We start from the raw sequence: 25,043 nt of genomic DNA, 5'->3' as shown, positions 1-25,043 counted from the left end.
ATCAGCCATAATAGTCTGGCCAGATTTGAGAAAACTGCAATGAACAATACCGGCACTAGTCCACCAAACGCTTACTAGTAACTTTTTTGGGGTTAATTTTCGCTTGGGGCAGGATTTGTCTGGCTGGCTAGGTTGGACCATTGCGCTGAGCGCTTCCGATTATCGTAAAGAATCCATTTTTCATCACAGGTAATGATTCGGTTTAAAATACCTTCATTATTGTGCCGGTTCAGTAATGTAACGCAGCAGTCGACGCGCGTTTGCCGGTTTGCTTCAGTCAATTCGTGAGGTACCCACCTTTCAAGCTTTTTAATCTTCCCAATTTGCTTTAAGTGAATTAAAACATTTTTATCACTAACACCGCATCCTGGAGTTAACTTGGACGTGGTTTGCGATGGATCCGCTTCCACAATAGCCTTCAATACTTCATTATCAACTTGGGTCTCAGGCCGTCCACGGGGATTGTTCTGCAGGTCGAAATTTCCAGAACGAAAACGTTGGAACCAAAAACGAACTGTGTTTTCTTTTGCAACATGACCGCCATACACATCATTCACCCTTCGAGTCATTTCCGCAGCACTAATGCCACGGCGGAACTCGTACTTGTAAATAATGCGATACTTTAAGTTTTCCATTTTGTAAAATGAGTGACGCAAACAGAAAAAAACAAATGAATGACGGTCATCGAAGCACAAATACATGAGTAAATAGCTGTACAAATTTGAATTTGAAATTCCTAACCTCAAATACCTCCTGTATTTGAGGTCAGTGGCCAGTACGACAAAACGCCAAGTAATATGTAATATTTAGAATCGTTTCCATGTTTGCAATTCCGGATAGGAAACTGTAAGGCATGTCCAAAACAAGAGAATGTTCTTCGAGGCGATGAGTAACGAGTCTTCTTTGAGCCATTATTGTCAGGAGTTATAAGGAAAAGACGTTATGAATATTTTAACTTTTTTAATAGGGATAACTTATATAATATGCAAGGGATATTCCCATGGATCCTCTCTAGTGATAAGGATGACACCATTCAAGAAATGGAGAATCACATTTTATCACCTCAATAAATACAGTCAACAGTAAGCATAATGTTAAACAATTTTATTTTTAAAATAGTTATCTCCGAGTTCCGCTGTAGTTGAAGTCACAGTGTGTGTAAGCAAACAGTCACTCGAGACTCGATTTAATTATAAAACAGGAAAGACATTCAATCTTTTTCACTTCGTCACCGTTTCGATTACACACACTGAGGCCGGGCGGTGGGCGTAGGCCTAAGTCCCGAGAATATCACTTCCCACTCTCGACAGCTTCATTATCATGTCCTAGCACTTCACTCAACAACACTAGTCTCATGGACGCGGGAGATTCTATTTACAGTTCGCACTTCGACGTCCACGCGAAAGCTCACGCAAAGTCAGCTCAGCGAATATAGCACTTCACCACCACTCAAGTTTAACTCAGTCAGTCCGCCGTGTATACGTCGTATACCCGCACAAGGGTGCTCGCCAGCGGTCCACCTCCGGACCCGCTGGACGACTAGTTACAGTACTGTATTTTCACCGAAAAATTACAGTTGACGAAATACAGTGTGCAAAAATTAAAATATTCTCAAAAATCTAAGTATTAAAAATGAGGCTCGCATTCCGACCCGGCACTCCGGTGAGACGGCGGACAGGAATGCGGACCCGGCGACTGTATTCTTTCGTACTGTAATTTCAGTGACCTCTCACTTAGAAACGTTTAGCCGCCTCCCTAGCCCCGAGTCGGGCGGAGAGACGGCGGCGGTGAGGGTCTCTCTGCAGGCCTATCTCTTGGCGGCGCGGCGGCGGTGCTTCGGCTAGGAAGAGGAGCTGGCGTACATGGAGGGCGGGAAGGCCGGTTGGTGGGCGTGGGTGTTGCCGGGGGCGCCCCGGGGCTTGGGCATGGGCGGCTGGAGGTACTCGTGCCGCGCCAGCCCGAACACGTCGATGCGCTCCTCTTTGCGGTAGGCCAGGCAGGCGCGGATGAAACTCTGCGAGGAAAAGGTAAAAGTTCTTGTAATCAAATAATTATCGGAGGGTCTTTCGCTTCTTACAATTTATACATAAGCAATTTCGGTCTAAGTAGTCGTGTGTCTTATTATAACTGACTAATAGGTAGGTAGGTAGGTAGGGTGGACTCAATTTCCGCACTTAGACAACTGACTAATATTAATCAGTTATAATAATAACCCAAACAATTATTATTATTAAAAACAAGCTCAGGACACGCTTTCTTACCTTAGCCTCGTTACTGACAGTGGGTTTATTGGCAAACTGCACCTCCGTTGCCTTTAGGATGGTGTTCTCCTCGAGGATAGTCGCCTGGCTTTGGTTGTGTCCAAACGGCTTCTTCCCATAGAGGCATTGGTAGAAGATTACACCCACGCTCCACACGTCTACCTTGCTACTTATCTTTGGCGGATTCTTGCCGACCACGAAGCACTCGGGGGGAAGATACCTAAAAAATATACATGTTTATTTAAAATGTATATATTAATTGCAAAATAAAATATAAACCTAGATTGACCTATTGAGAAAATTGTATATTAATATTGTAATTCTTGTCAAAACCCTACAATATGGCAAATACAATAAGTCTACAAAGGCCAATTTGGAAGTGATTTTCTATGGTCACAGATAGTGTCCAGTTTTAAGAAAACCAACCTATCAATTTTTCTAAAAATATTTACTAAGTCTTTACAAAAATCTAATTGAGAAATAAATATACAAGAAAAAAAATCTCTACTCACCAATAGGTACCAGCCCCTTGGCTGGTGAGATCCATTCCATGGTCAGGATTATAGTTCTCCTCATCCATCACTTTTGAGAGGCCAAAGTCAGTGATTTTGATCTCTCCACAGACATTTCCCTCGGTGAGTAAGATATTTCCCGGTTTGAGGTCATAATGTATCACCGGAGGCTTTATCTCATTTAGATATTTTAATGCAGACACCACTTGCATCACTATTGATCTGGCTTCTCGTTCCGGTATTGTCTTATGCTGAGAATACAAATAAATAAATTACTAACTACTGAATGCTTGGCATTTAAAACAAATCTCAATGGACAAAATATCATGTTTACTGCTGTAATCAGCTCATATTATGAATTACCAAAGATTGAGACTAATTTTTTACTTAAAGAACATTCCCCAAAATCCTTTTCTAATATTAAAATCTTACCTGCTTAAGATAAAAGTCAAGATCATGGCCATTGCAATATTCGAGCACTGTACAAAATGAATTTCCGTCAATTTCGAAAACATCATACAACTTCACGATCCGAGGGTGGTCAAGGGCCTTGTGAATGTTGTACTCCCGGAGTGCGTGTCTGTAAACAAACCTCAATACATATATACTGTCTTTCAATGATAATTTTATATATATAGGAATTATAATTTGATTTCCGAAACCTCTAAAATTCCCGAAAACATTATTTACTATATACATAATGTATGAGATTCTAATTGTTATTCTTCCTCTACGACTATGGGAGTATAGCATTTTTAAATTAAATTGATTTAAATTGATATGAAAGCTTTAAAGCATAAATATAAAAATAGTTAAATAAATAATTTCAATTTCAATAGATCAACATTTTTTTTGAAAAAGACAAGACATAAGACAAAATACATATACAGCAGCAATAAAACCATATATAAACACACATAATGGCACACGTGTATACGGACTCACTTGATATAGTTGGCCTTCTTGTCTTCTTTCCAATCCTTGTTGAGCTGGTGAACCTTGCAAGCAGTGTAGCGCTGTTCTCTAAGGTCAAAGGCCTTGTGGACCTCACTAAAACCACCCTTGCCCAACAGCATTAGCAGCAGATATCTGTAACAAAGTATTGTATATTATAGTATGTATATATGGAGATATATGAAGTTACATATTCAAGTATTTTTGGTTTGCAACAGTATGACTAAAACATCACAATATTAATATGTACTATGTCTATAACACCAATTACAATGTCAATTATTCTAAAACTATTGCATACATTTAGTAGATTAAGAGCATTTTATTCAATGATTAAATATCAGACATTTTTATTTATTTTATTTTTGTATACTTTGTATTAATTACTTCATGTGTTTGTCACATTAACAACCTATTTTCCTTAATTACTTTAAATTGATTTTCATGATCAACCCTAAATAGAGTTATTCAATTGCCATAGTATTGTATAACAAAATGGCGGATACAGTTACACAGAATGCAGACAGCTAATAAAATATATCAGAATATGTATTTTTATAAAATTTATCTCTATCTAAATATTTAAAAAATAAATACAGCAAATTAATATGGTAATTTTGTATTATGGACATATAAGTTGTCACCTTAGGCCCATTTAAGCTGAGGTACACATCCCAAAGAGCTTACTAATAATACATAGTAAAATAGCTAAATAAACTAAAATAATGATATAACTCACCTGTCAGACAGCACTGGATGTTGCGAGAATCTACTCTGATCTTCATTGTGTATTCTCTTCAATTCTCTGATGTGAAGATTTCTTTCCCTCTCCAATTTTTCCATTTCGAGCTGCAAATCAGCATCTTCCTTTTTCAACGCGCTTTGTCGTAGCTGTAAAATGTGACGGTAATATTTAGTACACAATTTAAAACTTTTTAAATTATAATAAAAATATAAGCAGGGGACTAAGGCGTCCCAATCTGTGTTGCCAGATGGTCTCGGCGACGTACTACGGAATTTTGCCCCAGAAATCCCCTAGGATGCCCTCACCAAGCGGATGTTGGAATGGGCCATGGCGCGATTCTATCAAGCGGCGGTCATGTTGGGATTGTTGGGAAATGAAAGGCATTGCGCAAAGTATCTATAATAGAAAATGGATTGACAGGTACAAGTTTTATTAGATTTTTGCTTAAACGAATATACAATTAGTAAGGTTAACCTCATATCCTTTTCTCACCATGTATACGAACTTAAATTTAGTTCCAAAATCAGGAAAACTGTATTTGGCGTGTTTTTGAAATGTCCTCTAAAAATCCCCCAAAAATTATTTCCCCCTGTTCTGCCCCTAACTCAGTTGAGACACCCCTAAATCTAGGGGGCAATCCTGATCTGGCAACACTGGTCCCAATAGGAATACGGCGTAAATAGATTTAGAGTGATTTGCAGATACTATGACTCTAGAAAGCAAGATATCTTTATACATATATAGATTTCTTTGGGAGTGGGATGCACATACTAAGTACCATCACCATATCGGGCGCTAACCGGTCACTGTACCTCATACAAATAATAGGTAGAAAATAAGATATATGACGTGTTATGTATTTTGCTGGATATTTATACAAAAGTTAAAAAAATTGTATTATATATTATACTAAATTAATTTTTTTACCAACAAATCAATATGTAAAATAAAATATTCCTAATGTCGGAATAGGAACAAAATATTGAAAAGTACGCGAAACGGTTCGCTGCTATAACTGTTGATTCAAGTGCATGGTGCAATAATGCAATAGATTGTTCCTTTCACCTACTAATACTTGATTGAGCTACAAGTTTCACATGACAGGTCATGGTTGCTGTTTGTGGGCTGTAATATGTTTTTATGAGTAATTATACCAACTGAACATACAGATATTAGGGATTTATATATTTCATGAATATCTGCAAACACAATTATGTAAAGGGCTACTTGATTGTATAAAAATCACTACAATATTTGTGATTGGTTAGCCGTTACTTAATTAAGTAACTGTTTTAAATAGAAATTACATTTATATTCATTGGAAACATGTGGGACACACTACTAGAAAAATATTGCATATTATTGACAATAGGTAGTAACTTCTGTAGATTTAGTATCAATGACTGTATTTGGACAAGTACCTTCAGGATCTCGTCGGCCTCGTAGTACTCCTGCCAGGTGAGACTGGGTAGAGGGTCGGGCTTGAGGAAGGTGGGCGGGTCGGTGCCGTTGTGCAGGGGCTGGGGGGTCGTGGGCGCGGCTACGCTGGACGTGCGTTTGCCTCTGCCTTCGCTGTTGGACGGCCGCTTCTTCATCAGTAGCTTCTTCTGCCGATCGATCTCCTCCTTCTCAGCCGTTATCTCCTCTTGCCGCCTGTTTCCATATAGCATCACATTAAAATAAATCGCAACATTCATTGATTATATTTCATTTATAACATACTTAAACATTTTTAATATAATTTCAAAGAATCTGATGATTGACTGATTTAAGGAGAAACGTTCTGTTTCAACCAATTTATTTATAGTGAGAAGAAACTCATATATATATATATATATATATTTTTAAAAGAAAGAAGAGCGATACATGATTGTAGATGCATGTCACAGTTACAAAAACTGTTTAAATTTACACAAACACGAGATATTGCTAGAAAAATAGAAAATTACAAATTGACAACGCCGTATACTCAGCGGAATACGGAACTTCACCTTGTTAATTCTTGAAATGCATATCCATCAGTCCAGTTCTCTTGGAAAGTAGCACCAACTCGCTGAGTCACAAATTGTCCCAGCCTTAATCTGTTTTGCATACATCTCTGCCGAGCCTCTTTCTTTTCTATAGTACTTTTCTCATTTAATAACTTTTTTACAACCTCTATACATTTATTAATATGTGATTTATGTTGATCGATAGCCTGTAAGGAAAATATTTGAGCTCAATCAATAAAAGGGGTGAATTTTTTTGAAGTTAAAGTAAACATTAGTGAAATTTATTTTTGGGAGTAGAACAGATATAAAAATACACTAATACTAATAATTATATAAATATATCAATAATCTTTAAACAACAATTAGGTTCAGTAGAAAAAATTTAATACATATAAACATAAATTAAGCTTCTTCAATTCTAATTTCTGTTTTATAATTTTTTTAAAGGCAAAATGTTTAGGTCCACATTTCTTCATATATAGAAATACATGTATATGTATATACATATAGAAAATATTAAGTTTACAAAAGCAACTTTACAGCACAATTAACACTTGCACTTTGAAAACAGTTCGTAATGGAACAGACTGTTGATTAGTGAATAATAATGAAATTATAGTTATCATAAATTCTTTTAAAAACTTAAGTAGCTCACCTTATTCTGCGCTTGAACTTGAAGTTGCAACTCTTCATTAGTCCTTGTTAATTCATCTATTTTATTATTTCTTAGCTCTAAGTCAGACGAAGCCTGAGTTTCTAACTCTTGTATCCTCTGACATGTCATTTCTGTCTGAATCTGTGAATAAATAAAAAAAAAACATTTTAAACCATGTACAAAATTATAAAGTACTTATTTTATTATATACTCAGGCATTGGAAGTCCAATTAATATGGTCATGGTTCAGTTGTGTTAGTTCAGTGTTGTCACAAATTAATGTGTTTAGTCAGATCAATGTGTACCTATTTCATTATAAGTAAACAATTGAAAGGGGTTAATGTATCAATTTGATTCTTAACACTTTTCACCTTAAAATTCACACTCTTTTACCTGTTTAACAGAAGGGTGAGGTCGCTGTTGCGAGGCGGAACGTAAGTAATCAGCTCCCGGAGCCAATATTGATGATATTGATGATGGTGACGGTGGGTACTGTGATAAAAAAGCCTTTTATAGCCTAATATCTTATGGCTTCTAGTACAGACTTATTTTTGTGTCTGTGTCCTTAGAATACCCTGTCTCCTACTCTGACATAAAATATACTGCATTTTGTCCTAACTCTGACAAATAATCATTTAGAATAAAATAGAAAAGTTCTAAAAATTATTCGAAAAATAAATGCATCATGCATCAATAATATGTTTTAGAATAATTATTTCATAATAAATTCAAAACTTGGTAACAAAATGTATTCCAATGTCAAGTTCTTCATCTAAATGAATTAACATACCATAGGATAATTGGCGCTTTGCGGCGACGGTGACTTCGCCCCGGTGTGCCGGACCGGACTGGACGATGGGTGTTTCGAGAAATATTCACGAATGTTCTTATCCGAATTGTTTCTTTGCTTACCACCACCCCCACCCCCGCCAACACCTTCTTCACCTGAAATTATTTAGACTTTCTATTTAACACCTGCAAATCACTTAATTCCATGTAACATATGTATGTGTGTATGTCTCCTAAACCACTGGAATACATACATGTTAGTTTTAGTAAACATGGCAATGTTATGGATTTTTAGTATGCAGATGCAGAGCATTAGCGACATTGGATACCATAACATAAAAGCAATGTATTGCATGGTCCTTGAATAAACCAGATTACTAGATAAACTTCAGTTTTACAAGTATTTTTAGGTTTATTAAATACTAGAACAGTATGTTTTGTATTATGATCATGAAACAGATATCTGAGGCCCAGACCTAAAAGGTTGTAGCCCCATTGATTTTTTTTAGTATGTCTTGTATTAACTTCATAAGGAAAATTTTAATTCTTGATTACAGATTTACATTTCAAAACAGGGGCTCTAATATTTATAGAAAAAGTTGATGGATGGAAACCTAGCATTCCCTATATCTTATCATGCAATATTCTAGCATAACAATGTCCATACAATACTAGTTCTCAAGTAGTGTGTGCTGTATATATGTGACACGATGAGTAATGATGTCAAAGGGAGTTTGTTACAATAAATATTATATAAAATATATGTCCATTACCTTTTCGCTTTCTTTTCCTTTCTGGCATTGCTATAGTAGGTGTAGCTCCACTCGGTGGCACTAAAGCACTGCCTGGTACAGTCGCAGAACCTCTCATAGCAGCTGACTTTTCAGGAGTTAATGCATCTACTTCTTTATCACTATGAGAAGATCCTGAAATTAACAAATACATATTGAGTTTTGCTCTTGTATTATAATGTAACATTAATTGAATATGAATATAAATAATTTAATTTATTTATTTTTGTTGCTATGCAGCATCTTTAATAAAAGTAGTGACATAATTCTTGCGTGCACTTCAAGAATTGTGCACATTGGCAGCTATGTTTATCATGGCATAGATTATCAGAACTAAAAATTGATATAAAAAAATAATATAATAACTTTATTAAAATATCACAGTAACTACATAAATTTTATATTTTGCATTTTGATCAAAATAAATGGTAAAAATTGATCATTTGAATCAAAATGTAAATAATAGGTAAATGCAAATAAATGCAAAAAATGCAAGCTTTTAACTAGGAAATCACCAAAGTACTCACTTTTGAAAAAAGCGTTGGTGTGACCAATTTTAATAAAGTTTGACCCATTTTTATGATCATGCATCATGAAATGGATTGTTCAGAGAATATAGCACTTTTACGATTCCATTTCGGCATCATTCAATAGCCCTGTGACGTTGAATCCTTTTTCCATTTTCCTTAGGGGCTTATAGGTCCCACAGTTACAAGTAATATTTTAATTTGATAAAACCGTGATTATAAACAACGAACATCATTGCCCACATGCACAGCACCACGTAAAACTTCATTTTTCATCAGTAAATCACAGATTACCTGTGCTCATATTGGAGTCCTGATTATTATGTACTGGCTGGCCCGTGTTGACAGTAGTTTGAGGTGCCATTTGAATTTGTGAGCCAGCTGACATCTGTAAAGAAAGATGGCGTCAATACATATGATTCGCAAACATTAATCCACGTCTAAACTCGTTAATTTGACAAGTTTCTTTATTTTTAGCTACTCACAAGTCAGGCTTTAAATATGTGGTGCATTTTAAAACACTTTTTTATAATAAATTACAAAAATAATCTGGTAAACGTTAACCTAGCTACTTGTCAAGTTGTAAACGCCAGTCGGCACTCGGCTCGCGACAATCGGATACGCATCCGTGGGCTCGGGGCGGGGAGAGGGGACGTTGCACAGACTTCAGAATGGAGACCGTCACGAAGTTTGCTCCGTATTCGACCGTTCAACAATCAACATTAGATATAAACACATAAGTCATAGGTATTATGTCTAGTAAAGCGCCATTTTACAAGGCCGACTTTTATTAAATTGATGATTTTACTACGTGGTATCTTCAACGATTAGAGTGTAATAGATTTTCCTTTCGTTAATATGTTCAAAGTTCATATTTGTTGCAATGACCGCGATGTATGCTATTGGAATTTTGCAAATTGCGAAGCAATCGAAGATTGCAAATACTTATAAAATTACTCTTTTTAAACTTGTAAAAACAATACTAAAGCGATACATGTATTATTTATTGCTTAGCTTTAAAAATTGCAAGGTAACAACAATAACATTTTAACAAGGTCGATAATAATCGAAGAAGATTACTAAGCGCCTATGAAACACTGCACTTAGACGATCGTTCCCAAAACGAGGTACTGTGCGGAGTGGCAACAGCGGGTGGCGGGCAGGGGCGGAGTGCCACCGACCTGCGGTAAACGAGTACCTACCTACTTTATATCAGCGCTCCGCCCGTGTTCCATAACAAACTGCTTACTGGACGCGATACGTAGGCAAATATATACATATATTTTTTGTATTTGGTATATTAACTGTCGAGATAATACAGCAAATAAAATTATTCTTTTAATATTTATACATTTTACACAAAAGAAACATGACGGATGACCTTCAAAACTTGACACTAGTGCATGTTGCTTTATCTTTACCAATAAGTGCATTTTTCGCAGTTTATAATTGCGGTTGACGTCTTATCAAACCCTTATTGTAGTATTACAATAATACGTGTATAAAATAATATTACCCAAAAAGTTTTGATATATTTTGGTAACGATGAATGACCTTGGAAAATGGGCTGCCTTTAATGTTACAGTTCTTATATATAAACATTTGGCACTTATTACAATTCCTTACAAAATTTATTATGTATTATATGTATGGCAAAATCCAAATTAAACAAGTCTAAGCACTAACCAACAGATTATCCACATACTGGTTTAGTCACTGCAAACTGAGCAGGTAACCGCGGCATTCCTTTATTCTAACGGCAATCCGGTTTTGCCAACAAAGACATTTAACACGACTTTAACCACAATCAATCTTTAATAGCGAAGAGCCTTCTTTAAAAAATCGTGTTAAATGCAACGTCGTATTGAAATTTTTACATTTCTTAAATGTCAAATATTTCGGTCATCGTTGTTAAGTATGTACCTAAACCGCAAACCCACTTCCCACTCAATGAAATATACGATAAAGAGCAAGACAAACAACTATATCTACGTAACCACTGATAAGGGACACGTGAAAATCCGAAACGCTTGAAAAACATTATCGATCACATTTTGTACTCACATTATTAACGGACTAAAGGTTGTATTCTCTTTATCTTTAAGTTAAATTTACTCCTTATAAGACGACTTTATTTTTATATCTAGTGAGGAAGTTACAGTAACGGCTTCTTCAAGGTCATAATTAAATTAATTCAAATCTATTTAAAGCTTTAAGCATAAAAAACTGAATATACAATAAAAGGAATGTTATCACGTGGTACAATGAGAATCGAACAATGATTTGCGGCGCACAAGTTATTTGTAACTCTATTTTTAGCACGCTTAGCATCAGGCAAATGGAAAGTTAGCGAGCTGGCAACTAGTGTTAGCGCATGTTTATATATTACATATTTTATGTGTGCAGAGTTTGCGGACCGCGTCATACCTTAAAAATGTGATATTTTATCAAATTATTGTACCGAATCACTCGTATTAGCCCTCTCTTGTAATACCAACCTTACTGTCAAAAAAGGGAGGAACCCCCTCCTCGATTCTTTGTAAAGGTCAACCGTTAGTAAAATCTAATATGGCGAGTATTTTTATTGACATAAAATTGTATTTGTATCCGACGTTAACTTTTAACCGACGCAACTTGGTATATTAGCGCTTATAAACCCTCAACTGTGCTTTGCGAACGCATACGAAGACAATCGATACTCAGTCACATCTTTGTCCCGCATTTGTTGAAGCGCAGCTCTGGCCGAATCCCCTCTTCCGGTGCGGTAGAGCCGTGTGCTGTTTAACCCAATTTTCTAGTACGAGGGGTGTAGGGTGAAGAGGGAGCGCCACTTCGGCAAGTGTGCAATGCCAACGAGACATTCGAACACGAGCCTGCAATATTGATTATTCTCTAGTGCCTGTCAGTCCTTACCTACTCTCACTTTACTTAGTAAGTAGCAAATACTAACTAGTTAATCTTTACAACTCGAAGAATTGTTTTTTTTTTTATCCAGTTAACCTTTTTACAAAGACTTAAAAATAAAAAGTAAATAGTAAAAATGTACTTCTATTAATTTTTCATTAAAGCTGAAATTAATTAATAAATTGTAATAAACAGTGTAATGTTACCTAAATAGATTATTGAGTTTACGCGGAAGTAAATCACATGTATAAATCAAAAGTACCAACATATAAGCATAAAATAAGAACCACGCACGGCGATTAATATATTGGAAAATATCGCGTTCTAAAGGTTCGAAGTCAGCAGATAATTTTAGCGTTAAAGTGAGTTTAGTCTTTCGATCATGTTATAAAATATTATAGCGAGCATTAAACACTATTATTGCCAGTGGCAACGCCAACGCTTTTCGATAGGATCGTGGCGCAGTGGGTCAGCCGAGGCAGTAAGGGCGGACCTTGCAATGTCGCGGCATGACGCTCAGCTGACGCATGACAGGCCGCCCGGCGCCCGCACCCGCCTTCCTTCCCCGGTCGGCGTTCATTGCCTCCGCGGCTGCGGACGTGTGCAGACCTACCGCCTTGTTCAATTTTATTTAACATTTCAAAATGTAAACAACAAGCGAAAATTACGAGTATGATTTCATGTGCTATTACAGTGAAAGGCGTCCATTCTGATTAAGTGTACCCATGCAGTGCGGTGACGATCGGTGCGAAAGGTTGTGTAAAAATAACTGCGGAACCGAACGGCTAAGCAACCAGTGGAGTTTTGTCGGATTGCTGAGGCGGGGCGAGGCCGAATGCGCCATATTATAATTTCCCTTCGCGTTGAATGTGCAAACCGAGGCCTATATCTCTTTCCCTCTTTACAACTTATACGTGTCGGTATAAGGCAAAGCGATCCGATGGGCCGTCTCAAAGTAAATAGCTATTGTAAAGAAACACTCATACTACGACATACAGCTGCTGTGCTCGAATTACGTGTGTATACAACTTATTTTAAACCGTCAATTTTGATCCAAACAACCATGTTAATGATAAATACATTTTTATCAACGTTCCTATAATGAAAAATGCAACAATACATCTTGAACCAGCTTAACTCCTTTGAAGATAAAATTTTGTGAATGCTATCATTAAACTATTACAAACAAGTTATTTTCTGTCGTTTTTCGAAATAAACGCATTATCAATTGAAAAAACCGGATTAAAGCTATTTGTATTATTATAAACTTATGTTTGTAAAACTTTCCGTCGTAATTTAAAATTTTCCGACGTTTCGCGTACTTTACAGCGTGCGTGGTCACGATGAATTTAAAAATTTAAAATTATGTAAAAATAGTTATAAGTTTATAATAATACAAATAGCTTTAATCCGGTTAAAAATATGTTTTCTTTCAATGTGTAAAAGCTATGTTAACCAGAGGCAATACAACGCTTTATCAATATTTAAAACATCAACTCAATTATTTTTATGTCACGTGACGCGATAAAATATCTAGGCAATAGACAGGGACATGTCGAGTGCGGAGCACGGAGCGAGGTGCGACAGTGTCGCTGACCCCTTCCGAGCAAAAGCCACTGGCAATAGCAACTGAACCCGAGGACGCCCACAACTTCCACTACACACCATTATTTTAACTAAAATAAGTTACAATAACAAGTAACATATTTGACACCTACAATTAACGTATTAGCATTCAAAACAATTTAAATTTTAAATAAAAGTTTACATATGAAACAGGTAATTGTGGTCAATATAGTGAAGCTATAAGATAAGTTTTATCACGTGTCAAGATAATATCAATAAAAAAAACAAGTGCCCATTCAGTCGTCGTTATGCTGTCTCATTTCAAAATCAATACTCCTCAGTCACTTGTTGAAACCTAATTGATATCAAGGTGACACGACGCTCGACAGACCGCAAGCGCTAAACGTTATTATTAAAAATATCTCGTGTTAAATATTCCTACGACAGTGTAAATAGGGCATGAACGGACGAAAAATAACTCACCGGTTTGAACTCGGTTACACGCTGGCTTTCAACCAGTACCGCCCCCGCGCTCACCTGCAAAGAGGGCTTAGTGACAAAACCCATGATAAGAGCATAGAATACAATGTAAATTGATAACCAACAAATCTCGTAGATTCCATATTCTTAAATAATTGTTTCATCTTTACACGTTCTGCTCTGATTGCTAAGAGTTGAGCTATTAGTTCATTGCAGATTGAGTCTGATGTCCCTAGTTCATTTTACATACCATTTACAATCATCCGCCACGCCATCTTGGTACCAATAAAATGCTAACTAAATAACGTATCAACTTATGTCAGGCACATAAGGAGAGTTACTGAAACCATCGTTTAGCCTAGATTTAGTTGGATTATTAACTAAGTTCAAGCGATGTCTCTAATCCAAGTGAAATAAAACTCGAAAACGATCGATATGTAATGTAGACGTATTTGAATAAGTTTTAGAAACGAAGCAGTGCTGTGGCGCGATAAAACGACGCGTCAATAGGGCAGAAAGGGGGCTGAGGTACGACGAAGGGGCGGGGTAGACGAACGGAGGCGAGCCACATAATGGAATTACATATCCTACCACATCACTTGGCTGAGATCGCTATACATAATACATATTTATACAGCTATCCGACACAATGAACATTAATTTATAATCATGCGACACCGCGAAGTTGCCTCGAGATTACTGCAGACTTAATATAAAATAATTTTTCGCTTATTAAACGGCGCTTAATTACTTAACACATTACTTATTCAAAGGCAAAAGCTTATAATTATGTATATAAAAATTAAATTCAACCGTTTAGAATGTTTTTTGAGGATACAATATAGCGCGATTGTTACAAGGTTTTTCCCACAAAACTGTATTGCTAGTGCCATTTTACAAAAACGTTTCGCCGGCATTTGACCATTTTATTTATAGAGAATCGTTGCTTTTCCATTGTGCACTCGAATCGCGATGGGCCGCCATTTTCTTTCGTACACGTAAGCGTGAGCTTGTTTTGCGGTGACGTAGCTCAATGATACATAGCAACGTCTCCACAGTACCGATAAACCGAACCAACCAATGCGGGAAACGCGAGAACAAAAGAATCAAGCAATTGTCTCGGAGCATTTGTTAATTAAACATTACGTAAAGTGATTAATATTTTTATGTACAACCGCGCCGTGTTTTTCGGTTCGCCCGATGTTAGTACAAATTGGTTTAACAGTTGAGTTTATACATAACAAAAACCTTGATACCAGCCGTGGCGCAAAGATGAATTGCGCGTAATTTGAATGTCATCAATCTGTCGTCGAGTCGCAAAAGTTCGAAGCGTGTATTTTTAGGTTACGAATTAATCGATAACGTCACTTTCGAATTCAAGGTAACGAAGCAAGTATGGCTGGTTTTGTAAATAAATTGAATAACTAAAGGCTGACCTTGGCGCCTAGAAAGCGAGCCTCCAGCAGCTCCTGCTTGCGAGGATCCAGCGCCGCCTGGAAGTGCTCCATTTTGACGCCAGCGCCTGCCATACAAAATTACTATTACATCTAGCTCTAAATAATCTTTACTATATAAAAAACAGAAATGCATAAGGAAAAGTAATGGCACAATTAAAATTCACAGTTTTTCCTAATTGACTTACGAGGATGTTTTCTCGTTTAATATTGTCATAATGACTGATTTAAGTACGAATTCTGTTTAAAGCCAAAAAATTGTATCATTGATCGACCCCTTTTGGTCACGCCTCTATATTTTCGACCCTCAAAAGAAGGGTGTTTTGTTATTAGAGTTGAATGTGATATTTAGATGAGTCGATTACGAACTTTTGTTTATAAAAACTTTACGATCCTTAGATGATATTGAAATTCAATTGTCTAGAAAATTGTAATCGGTGCTGTGAATATGTGTTTCGTGTGTTAAGTTAATCCCTTATACAAGGTATATCTCGAATCAGGTAAACTTAAAATCCACGCACGAGCATTTACAATAGACCGGCACCCTGTTATGTTTTGCGTGAAAAAAACATCAACACAGCCACTGATATAGACGAACAATTAAAAACCCGAGGAATAAAAAATGTACGACAGAGACGGAATCATCAGTGATTATTGAAACAGAGCTACTTCGTGTTCTAATAACAGGGGATATTCTGTTGTGGATCTATACTTGTAAGCTATGGCTCAAAGTAACAACGCAGTTTCTTGATAGGCCAACAAATTTATACGATATATTTTTAAAAACACTTTACTCCAGATATCAAATCTGGGACTAAGACAAAGAAAAACTAGTACTATAAAACAATTTACATGTAGTAATTATGCGTGAATCGAAAAAAAAGGTAATATAACGACGTTTACATATAACAATAGCTAAGTTTCGTACAGAATACAACTGTTCGTACTTGTGTCCTACAAATATATATTGATTTAATCTTGATATTAAAAAAATAAGTGAAGTGAGGGGCGAGAGGGGTTTTTTGGCGCAGTATCTGGAGCAGACAGACGAGTTGAGAGAAGTTAGGTGCGGTTATTTATATACGTTGTTATATGTATATATGCTCAATGTACATATTGATCGCCACCCCAGGCCACTCGCCACTATGATCTCACCTCCATCCTCTGTGTCCCCCCCACCCCCCTTACACCTCCGTTTTCAGAGGCCTACAATACCGCCATTGTCGGATTTAAAGAAAAATACTCGCGTCTACGAGTGTATAATACGATAAATGATGATCTAAACCCCGTACAAGCCGTTTACTAAGCATTTAGTTAGTTAAATATACAATTGGAAGTTGAACGTTACTACAGCATTAATTCCTAAATCATTAAAATTTGCGTAGCCGTAATTATTTGCACTTGCCTTTGCACCAATGGACATAATTTAATGGACTACTCAGAGAGCGGACTTTAGACAAAATACCTACCTGTGTAAGTACCTTATACACGGTGTACCTCTGCTATCGTATTTTGTATTCACGAATTTTAAGCGCTGGTAACATTTCATGTAAATCTACCAAATCGTCCACAACTATTTTTTACTTGCATATCATAAAAGTATTATTTGAAACAGAAGTATTTATAACATACATAAATTATATACTATATCAAATTTCAATTACATTGAACAAACATATTAATTAAACAACAAACATACTGTAAAATAAACTTGAAAAATTATCTCGTATAATTAATTTCCTAAAACAAGAACAATTACCTAATTCGTTATTATCAATAATAATATAATAAAAAATCCAACAATTGTAAACGCACGACTCTCATTTTACTTTTTACTGATAACTGTAATCTATTAGATTTGGACAATAATTGTGTACAATTACGATTACATTTCGATACCTAAAACCAAAACAAGTTCAAACCAAAACCCATTTTAAAATATTTTATTGAAAACATACCTTATTATCAAACGAATGTGTACTCTTAATATGTAATTGTCAAACACGAACACAATAAACGACTTGTACCTAAAGCATACGTTCCTATCTTACGTCCATGTGTGTGTGACCTTCAACATAACTAACAAATGGAAAAGTTAATGCAGCTGAAAACTAACGGCCATTGTAAAAATCTATACAAAATGATAAAGTTATGATCGCGATGAAACCCCTAAACTATCGAAGTGTGTGACAGCTGACAAGACGTGTGACGGATCACAACAGTATTAAGAGCTGTCACTGTAAACACCCACCCTTGCAGCGAGAGTTGCGGCGGCCGCGCTCGTTCTGACGATCGCTCATTGCAAACGACTCTTTGAAATGCATCTTCCAACTCCACTATCCCCATCCACATTCACGTGTAGCATCAGCACAGCCGGGGCACAATCCACACACTGTCACCACCACAGACACATCAACATTCCAATTAGTTATACGGAACCCAATAACATTATCGGTCACTGAGGCGATCGGATCCGTAGCGCACACGTAACATCGAGTCGATCCATGGGACGTGACGCATAATTTTCGTGTATAACAGAGGGGCCGAGAGCGAGCAAAACAAACGTTCCATTAGCCGCGACCCGCGCGACGGGACAGCCTCGGGCGTGCACTAGCGTACGATGCGAACGGCCACCTCCACCGCGAGACCGGACTTCACGTCTCGGGGCGAGGATGCGGGAATCGGCTTCGGCGCAATACCCGTCACGAAAATAATAGGAATAGCGAGTGCACCTCAGAAGCGCGACGCGACGCGGTCGGTGTGAGCGAGACGCGGATAAACACCAGACTGTTTACTTACGGTGTTCGAGTGCGGGCCGCCCCAGCGGGGCGAGGGGTGATCGCCTGCAATCCGCGCGCTGCAATTACTTGTCTCTCCACAATTTCATCTAACGATACTGTAATAAGTGCCGAACATCACTAGTCACTACATTTATACAAGAAATGAAAGGAAATCACATCGAGTGCAATATCAGTCAGCACACTTCATTTGCGAGCGGCTGCTTATTGCAATAATAAATGCATTCATGAAGCAAAAATCAACACACAACTGTTAATACCTGCCGTTATTGGTAATGAAACTAATTTTAATATACAATTATATCATTTAATAAAATAAATTGACAGTAATATCTTCATAAGGTATATTTTAAGTTCCCAAGGCGAGTCATGCTACCTACCGGCGAATTAACAGTTCGACAAGATAATTTCGCGAATGAAATGGAAGTATAATAAGTACAAAGAAGTTGAACAATCAATCGGCGAGTCGTGCAGAGCGCTGTGGTGACTGCATTCCTACGTCCCTACCTCGTCCGCGAGTCCTCACCCCTCGTCCTTCCGGCGATGGCCACGTGACGCGGCGATTAGCTGCCGAGTGTGCCACCGCGACTAAAATAGAGCACACGCATGCTATCTCAAATCATGTTCACCTTTTCTACACATCTATTAGATCTATTGCTATGTCTACCAAAAATAACTAAAGTCTCACGAAAAGTCCCTAGATAAATTGTTCACATGTGTCGGGGACGCGGCCGGAACATTGCCGTGGTAAAATGATAGGGCAAAAAATACTATTTAATGATATAAAGACAGAAATACCATAATTTGAATTCGATTCCTAATACAGATACCGGATTTTGAAACAAAAATAAAGTAAAGAAATAATGGCACGCACCCAAAACGGGAACACGGTTCGCATCGGAGCTGAACACTACAACGCTGCTATTGGGCTCTGGAGAGATCTGATGCCACCTGCCACATTCCGGCACCCGTTCACTACGTCTTAATTGTATTAATGCTAAAGAGCAAACTTATCTAATAAACGAGATCTTGACAAAACAGACAATTTTCTACTACAATTTCATGCACGCCATTACTAAGAAAATAGTTTTGACATTAAACTAAAATAGTTTTACTACGTAATATGCAAAAAAAACAAGGCATATATGACCAGACAAAGCTCGAGTATGAGGAACATACAGTCAAATGTTAAAGAAAACAAACAAAATTTACATCGATCAGGGTCGAAAACTGTCGGAAATCACGCTGAGCTGCCGCATTTAACAAGAAAAAGACGACAGGATCAATACAGGCTGCAAAATGTACACGTGATCGCGTCACTATATAACTCCCTCATTCCACCGACCGCACCCCTAAAACACCCAGATCTTTCCCTACCCTCTGTGTCGACACTTAACACTTTTCCATATCAAAAACAATATAAAAATTCAAAGCTATGAATCACACCAACCATCCACTGTTACTAGATAACATAACGTTCAACATAACAACGGCGTATAGATAAATGATAAAAAACTATGCACTAATCAAAATTCACTCCATATAATTATAATGAAATAATATACACATCTCCATAACATCTATCTTAAAGCAAGCTCTTTGTTTATTTTTGTGCAAAGATCATGGCCATACACCGCTGAACTCGATTTTTCAAACTCCGGTAAAGAAAAGAGCCCATAACTACTTCAAAGAATCCACAGAATGAAAATATAGATTCAGAATGAATCCAATTTATTTAAAAAATTGGAGCCATAAACACGTTTTTAAATTCGTATAGGAATCATTTTAAACATAAATTATCAAATTATGAATATGCATATCCATATCCTGCTAATAACGCGAAAGTCTGTAAGGAAGCAAGGATGGATCTTTCGCGCAAAAACTACCTAACGGAATTTGATGTAACTATATTTAATGTGATACAGACGTACAACATTAACGCGATGGAAGTCATAAAATCTTCATACTTAACACAGCAATATATTTATTTAAATTCATCATTAATTTAAAAAGACATCGTTTGTAAAGCTAAGCTTTATACTATAGAGTCTAAAGGGACATGTTTTAAAACAAATGTCGTGTGACTGATACACCACATAGCAATATCTAGTCTGCGACACTTATTAGTTGGTACATATTTACATCAAAATATACCAAAAACAGGATAAAATTACTATTACAAACACCTGGTGATACATTTGACGTACCCTAGATTCAATACAAACATGGTTATTAATAAGAATTAACAGTGAAACTCCAGTATAAACTTTCTATTGGCAATTCAACCTCGCTCAGTTTCTTTATAGCGCAAACGACTTTTTCACTTGGCTAGGCAGCGAAAAGCGGCGTGTGGAACTTAATAGAATTGGTGGCAGCGATGCACATTCAAGTATTTGCAACAGATGCAGTAAAATGAACAGTTCATTGACCTCGAGGAAGCAAGGTTTCACTCGCACTCGTAGAACGGCAATAGGCCCAGTTCACTGGCCCCCAGATGACTTATAACATCAATGTAGACAATACAATCAGTGTACACAGTATCCATAATTTGTGTCAGCGCAATTATCCAATGTAACTTAAAAGTTGCAGGCATACACACAGATTTCTCATTTTGGGAAGCATTCTAATACAATTTTGAGAGATTTTCAATATACCAAATGTATTACAAACGACCCTAAATTGAGAAAGAAGTAACATCACATCTCCATAATTCCACCAAATACAAGAAATGTACATTAGTTATGCGAAAATTTTCAATTAATCGATCACCCAGTTTCCGACCACTTTCTTTTACACAATTTTACGCGTCACAAATAACTAACCCACGGGATCTAATAACTCTATTATATATTTGTCCAGATAAATCTCTTAAAATAGGATTGCATTTGATTCTAATAAGCAGTGAATGATAACGGAATCCCGGTCACGGCGAATGACTATTGTTTTTTTTTATATAGAACAGGAAGCTCATCTGCTGTTAAGTGCCCATGGACACTCTCAATGCTAGAAGGCTAGCGAGTGCGTTGACGGCCTTTTAAGAATTCATCCTACTATATTGTCTTGAGTTCGTATTCGCACCAAGCTTGTAGACATGTAAACAACATAAAGTAATGCATATTACAATATGAAATAAACACATTTTTAGTTAAGATGCCTAGCTGATGATATACTCTGACCCCAAAGTCTTAATATTTTCTTGTACAATCTAGTCGGGATTTACAAATTCTAATACGCATAATTTTCATTTAAATATATACTTGTAAGCGGTATTTCTATATATCCTTACGATAGCATGTGCGAAAATTGGTAGTTTAAAAAAATAAAGATTTTAGTTTTATATAATATTATGTACTTCAATATAAAATATCAAGTAAATATTCGTTACTACAAATGTTATACAAATGTGGTCGCGTCGACAACTAGCATCGATCCACGCTTTATGTACTAATTTTACATAGTTTTTCGGCCCTCGCAACGTACCTATATAAAGATTCAACTGCGATGTGTCAAACGATGCACACACTTAAACTAGTGTACACACAAACTGTCTGGGCATATATACGACTTCTAGTTATTATAAAATTACTTATGTCTAACTCAAAGACCACAATTAGTGTAATAAGTCTCGCAACTAGACACACTTGTTTCATTAGTAATTTCACTAGTTACACACAGGGTGCGTTCTTCACAAAGATGACCTTAAAAGCAATTTAATTAGTGATTTAATAATTATTAATGTAATCAATTTAATTAATTGTAACATATTCACTTAGTAACGATATTTAGAATCCAGGAATAACAGTATCCAGTACTCTATAGTACCGAGAGAATGTACTAACCATATTACCTAACCGTGTGATATTTAAAGTATTTTATAGGTATATATATTATATAATGAACATTTGTATATATCGCATCGTAATAACTCATAGTTGTGTTTTATTGTGTGCGAAATGCAAATGTCGCTTTTCTTGTTTTAAACGGTAAACAAGAATTTGCCATAAACCTTCAAACCCTGCCTGCTACCTGACTCTTACTTTTAACGTAGTTTTCTACTCTGCGTACGTGGATTTTTCTATGTAACTATCACTTGATTGTATGGTGAGGGAAAACAACGTAAAAATCAATGACGAGTGTCAAGATACAAAAGGCGTATCACTCGCCTCGAAAAGAAAAGAATGAAACATGAAATGTGTCCCACGACCAAATATGTATATTTATTTTTTAGTTCAAGTGTAAATCAGATAGTAACACTTTCATTTGCGAATCCAAAGCACATTCTATTAAAACACGATAAGATATAAGATGGGAACCAGCTAATACGTCAGCAAAAACAGGATGCTATAATCTCACAATATGAATATGATTTTGATAAAATTAATATGGTATTTCAAAATAACTTTTACTGGTAACCATAATACAATATTTAATATCAAAATGGCATTAAAATACTCTAAAAGACGTCATAATTTATTAAGCACGTTATATTATAGGGTTTATTAAAACAATAATTGCACAAGAAGCTTTTAGAAAACTTAAGTCTTTCATCACAAATGGATCTGGATTTTTTGTGATTTTACGGTTGTAAAAATCTATCTACAGCAAATTACATAACTAAAATCACTTGGAATTCAAAACAAAACCAGGAAATATATTAATTATACTTATACACGAAATCACTTCTTGGTACAAAAAAACGTAATAATGAAGTTTAAAAAAAAATCACTTTTTATTTTAAAAACGCGGCAATTAAACTTCATATTAACCACGACAGTTGATGTTAGGTATCAAAATAGACGTAAACTACACAAAATTTATTCTAAAGTAATGCAAATTCTGATCTTTTGTAGAAGGTATGTATGTTATTTATTTTTTATATATTATTAATTAACCTAATTTTGCCAAGATGCTATATATTTTACTATCTTAGAGTAATGTAAATAGTATGTTAATGTGAAATGGACACAAAAATGGGCCATTCACACATTTACAATAAATTTGTAACCAGCTATAAAAATCTCCAAAAACATAAACAAATAATTATATAGTCAACCTAGATAATTTTGTTTTAATAACATATATATATTCTTTACTTCAATTTTTACACTAAGATATACTAATATTTAAACTAATAGATTGCATACTTTTATTGTATTTCTAATAGCTATGTGAAATTCTTTTATTACCTCGAGTCAAAAAAACTTACTGTAATTATACCAGTACTACTTTTTTTAATATTAATAAGTAGAAATATTGGTAATAATTTCTCAAATAGGTACAGTATAAAATATGAACTTACTTACCTGGGTGAAGAACTTTCTCCGTCATGCCTGTGGTTCTATGGGGTTACCCATTTAACACTGCAACAAAATTATTATATTAATTTTGAACTTTACAAACTAAACTATTAGGTTTTTTACTGTAGAGAACTGTCTTAATACCTAAAGCAAAGAAATTTACTGGACTTCTTAAGGGATCCTGTGTATTAATTAATCATTTCATGTTCATTCTAGTTCTAACAAGAAACTAGAACATTAAAATAATTTTGCACAGTAAATAAATTATAAATAATGAAAATATACTTTATGATGAGATATTATTAACCTTTGATCGAATTTGTATATTTCATTACTTAAGTTTTATAGTTGGTTTGAACATGACATAATTCGATTAAAATTTATTGATGCAATGACTTTTATTTTAAATAGTTAAATTCTGGAAGTATGCTGTTCGCATGAAATAGATAAGTCGGAAAAAATCAATTTGTCGCGATTACATTTAAAAATATGTAAACAGAAGTCATATATTTACGATTCTTGTTTCTAACCTCTTATAGATTTATTTTGTCGAGTTCAAACAATCATACTGCAGTTCTTCTTAAGAATGAAATTTAGTAATGTTAAAAAGTAAGTAAACGCACAATTATTTAACACTTCACAATACCTTTTTGTTATTAAAACACCTTCTATTTGCAGCCGATTGCAATAAGTGCGAAAATGGCGACGCATTCAAGATTAACGTAACATAATATCACAAATAAACAGTAAACAAGCGGTCGTTTTACTTTTAACTCGGATAATTGGAAAATAGAAATGAACCTCCTTTAAATGATATCTAATTTTCAATAAAGTACCATGTTAGAATAAAATGTATGGCCCTTTAAATAGTTAACTTCTCAACAATCAAAAAATACAAATTACTATTTAGAATTTAGATCGTAAATTCGTAAAACCTGAAATCTCTAGAGATAAAGATTATAGAGCAATGTTTAAAGTGGTAATGCTAATGAGTGAGTGAGATAATATAAAAATTCTAAAGAGCAAAAGAGATATCATTATGACAAGAACTTGTCGAGAAAGAGAAATGACCAAAAACTATAAACTTGTATATATTTTGTAGTAATTTTTCCTACGTTCCGTTTATTTACAAACCATTTTAATCTACACAATTGGTATCTTAATTTCAAACAATATTCTTTCTTTCCAATCTATGTTTCAGAGATAAATTTACTTTTAATTAATGTTAGAAATAAGCAAAATATTACAGATTTCATGTAATCTATATGATCTGTAGCTGGATCATGGCAGGTTATATGTCATTGTCATTTATTTAGTGT

General features: G+C 35.6%; 1 protein-coding gene across 11 annotated transcripts; it reads right to left on the bottom strand.

The window, feature by feature from the left end:
• Positions 1-945: 945 nt before the first annotated feature.
• On the bottom strand, positions 946-24,633 carry LOC123718316 (serine/threonine-protein kinase tousled-like 2). 11 transcript variants are annotated; one of them, XM_045674742.1, is made up of 17 exons: positions 24,371-24,633; positions 23,731-23,787; positions 15,612-15,697; positions 14,179-14,232; positions 9,520-9,613; positions 8,681-8,833; positions 7,909-8,063; positions 7,512-7,610; positions 7,119-7,259; positions 6,464-6,669; positions 5,894-6,125; positions 4,467-4,618; positions 3,719-3,862; positions 3,206-3,353; positions 2,774-3,024; positions 2,262-2,481; positions 946-2,014 (listed from the first exon to the last, which is right to left on the bottom strand). In XM_045674742.1, the coding sequence occupies exons 2-17, from the start codon at positions 23,753-23,755 to the stop codon at positions 1,841-1,843; spliced, it is 2,334 nt and encodes a 777-aa protein (XP_045530698.1). In that variant the 5' UTR covers positions 23,756-23,787; positions 24,371-24,633; the 3' UTR covers positions 946-1,840. The 11 variants fall into 11 exon arrangements, with proteins under 11 accessions (XP_045530698.1, XP_045530710.1, XP_045530706.1 ...); XM_045674754.1 differs by lacking the exon at positions 14,179-14,232 and having other exon boundaries at positions 24,371-24,632; XM_045674750.1 differs by lacking the exon at positions 24,371-24,633 and having other exon boundaries at positions 23,727-23,767.
• Between the last annotated feature and the right edge of the window lie 410 nt (positions 24,634-25,043).

The sequence above is a fragment of the Pieris brassicae genome, chromosome 2 (assembly GCF_905147105.1).
Source record: "Pieris brassicae chromosome 2, ilPieBrab1.1, whole genome shotgun sequence".
Lineage (NCBI taxonomy): Eukaryota > Metazoa > Arthropoda > Insecta > Lepidoptera > Pieridae > Pieris > Pieris brassicae.
The sequence above is the reverse complement of the archived record's forward strand: the minus strand, read 5'-3'. Positions and strand labels throughout refer to the sequence as shown.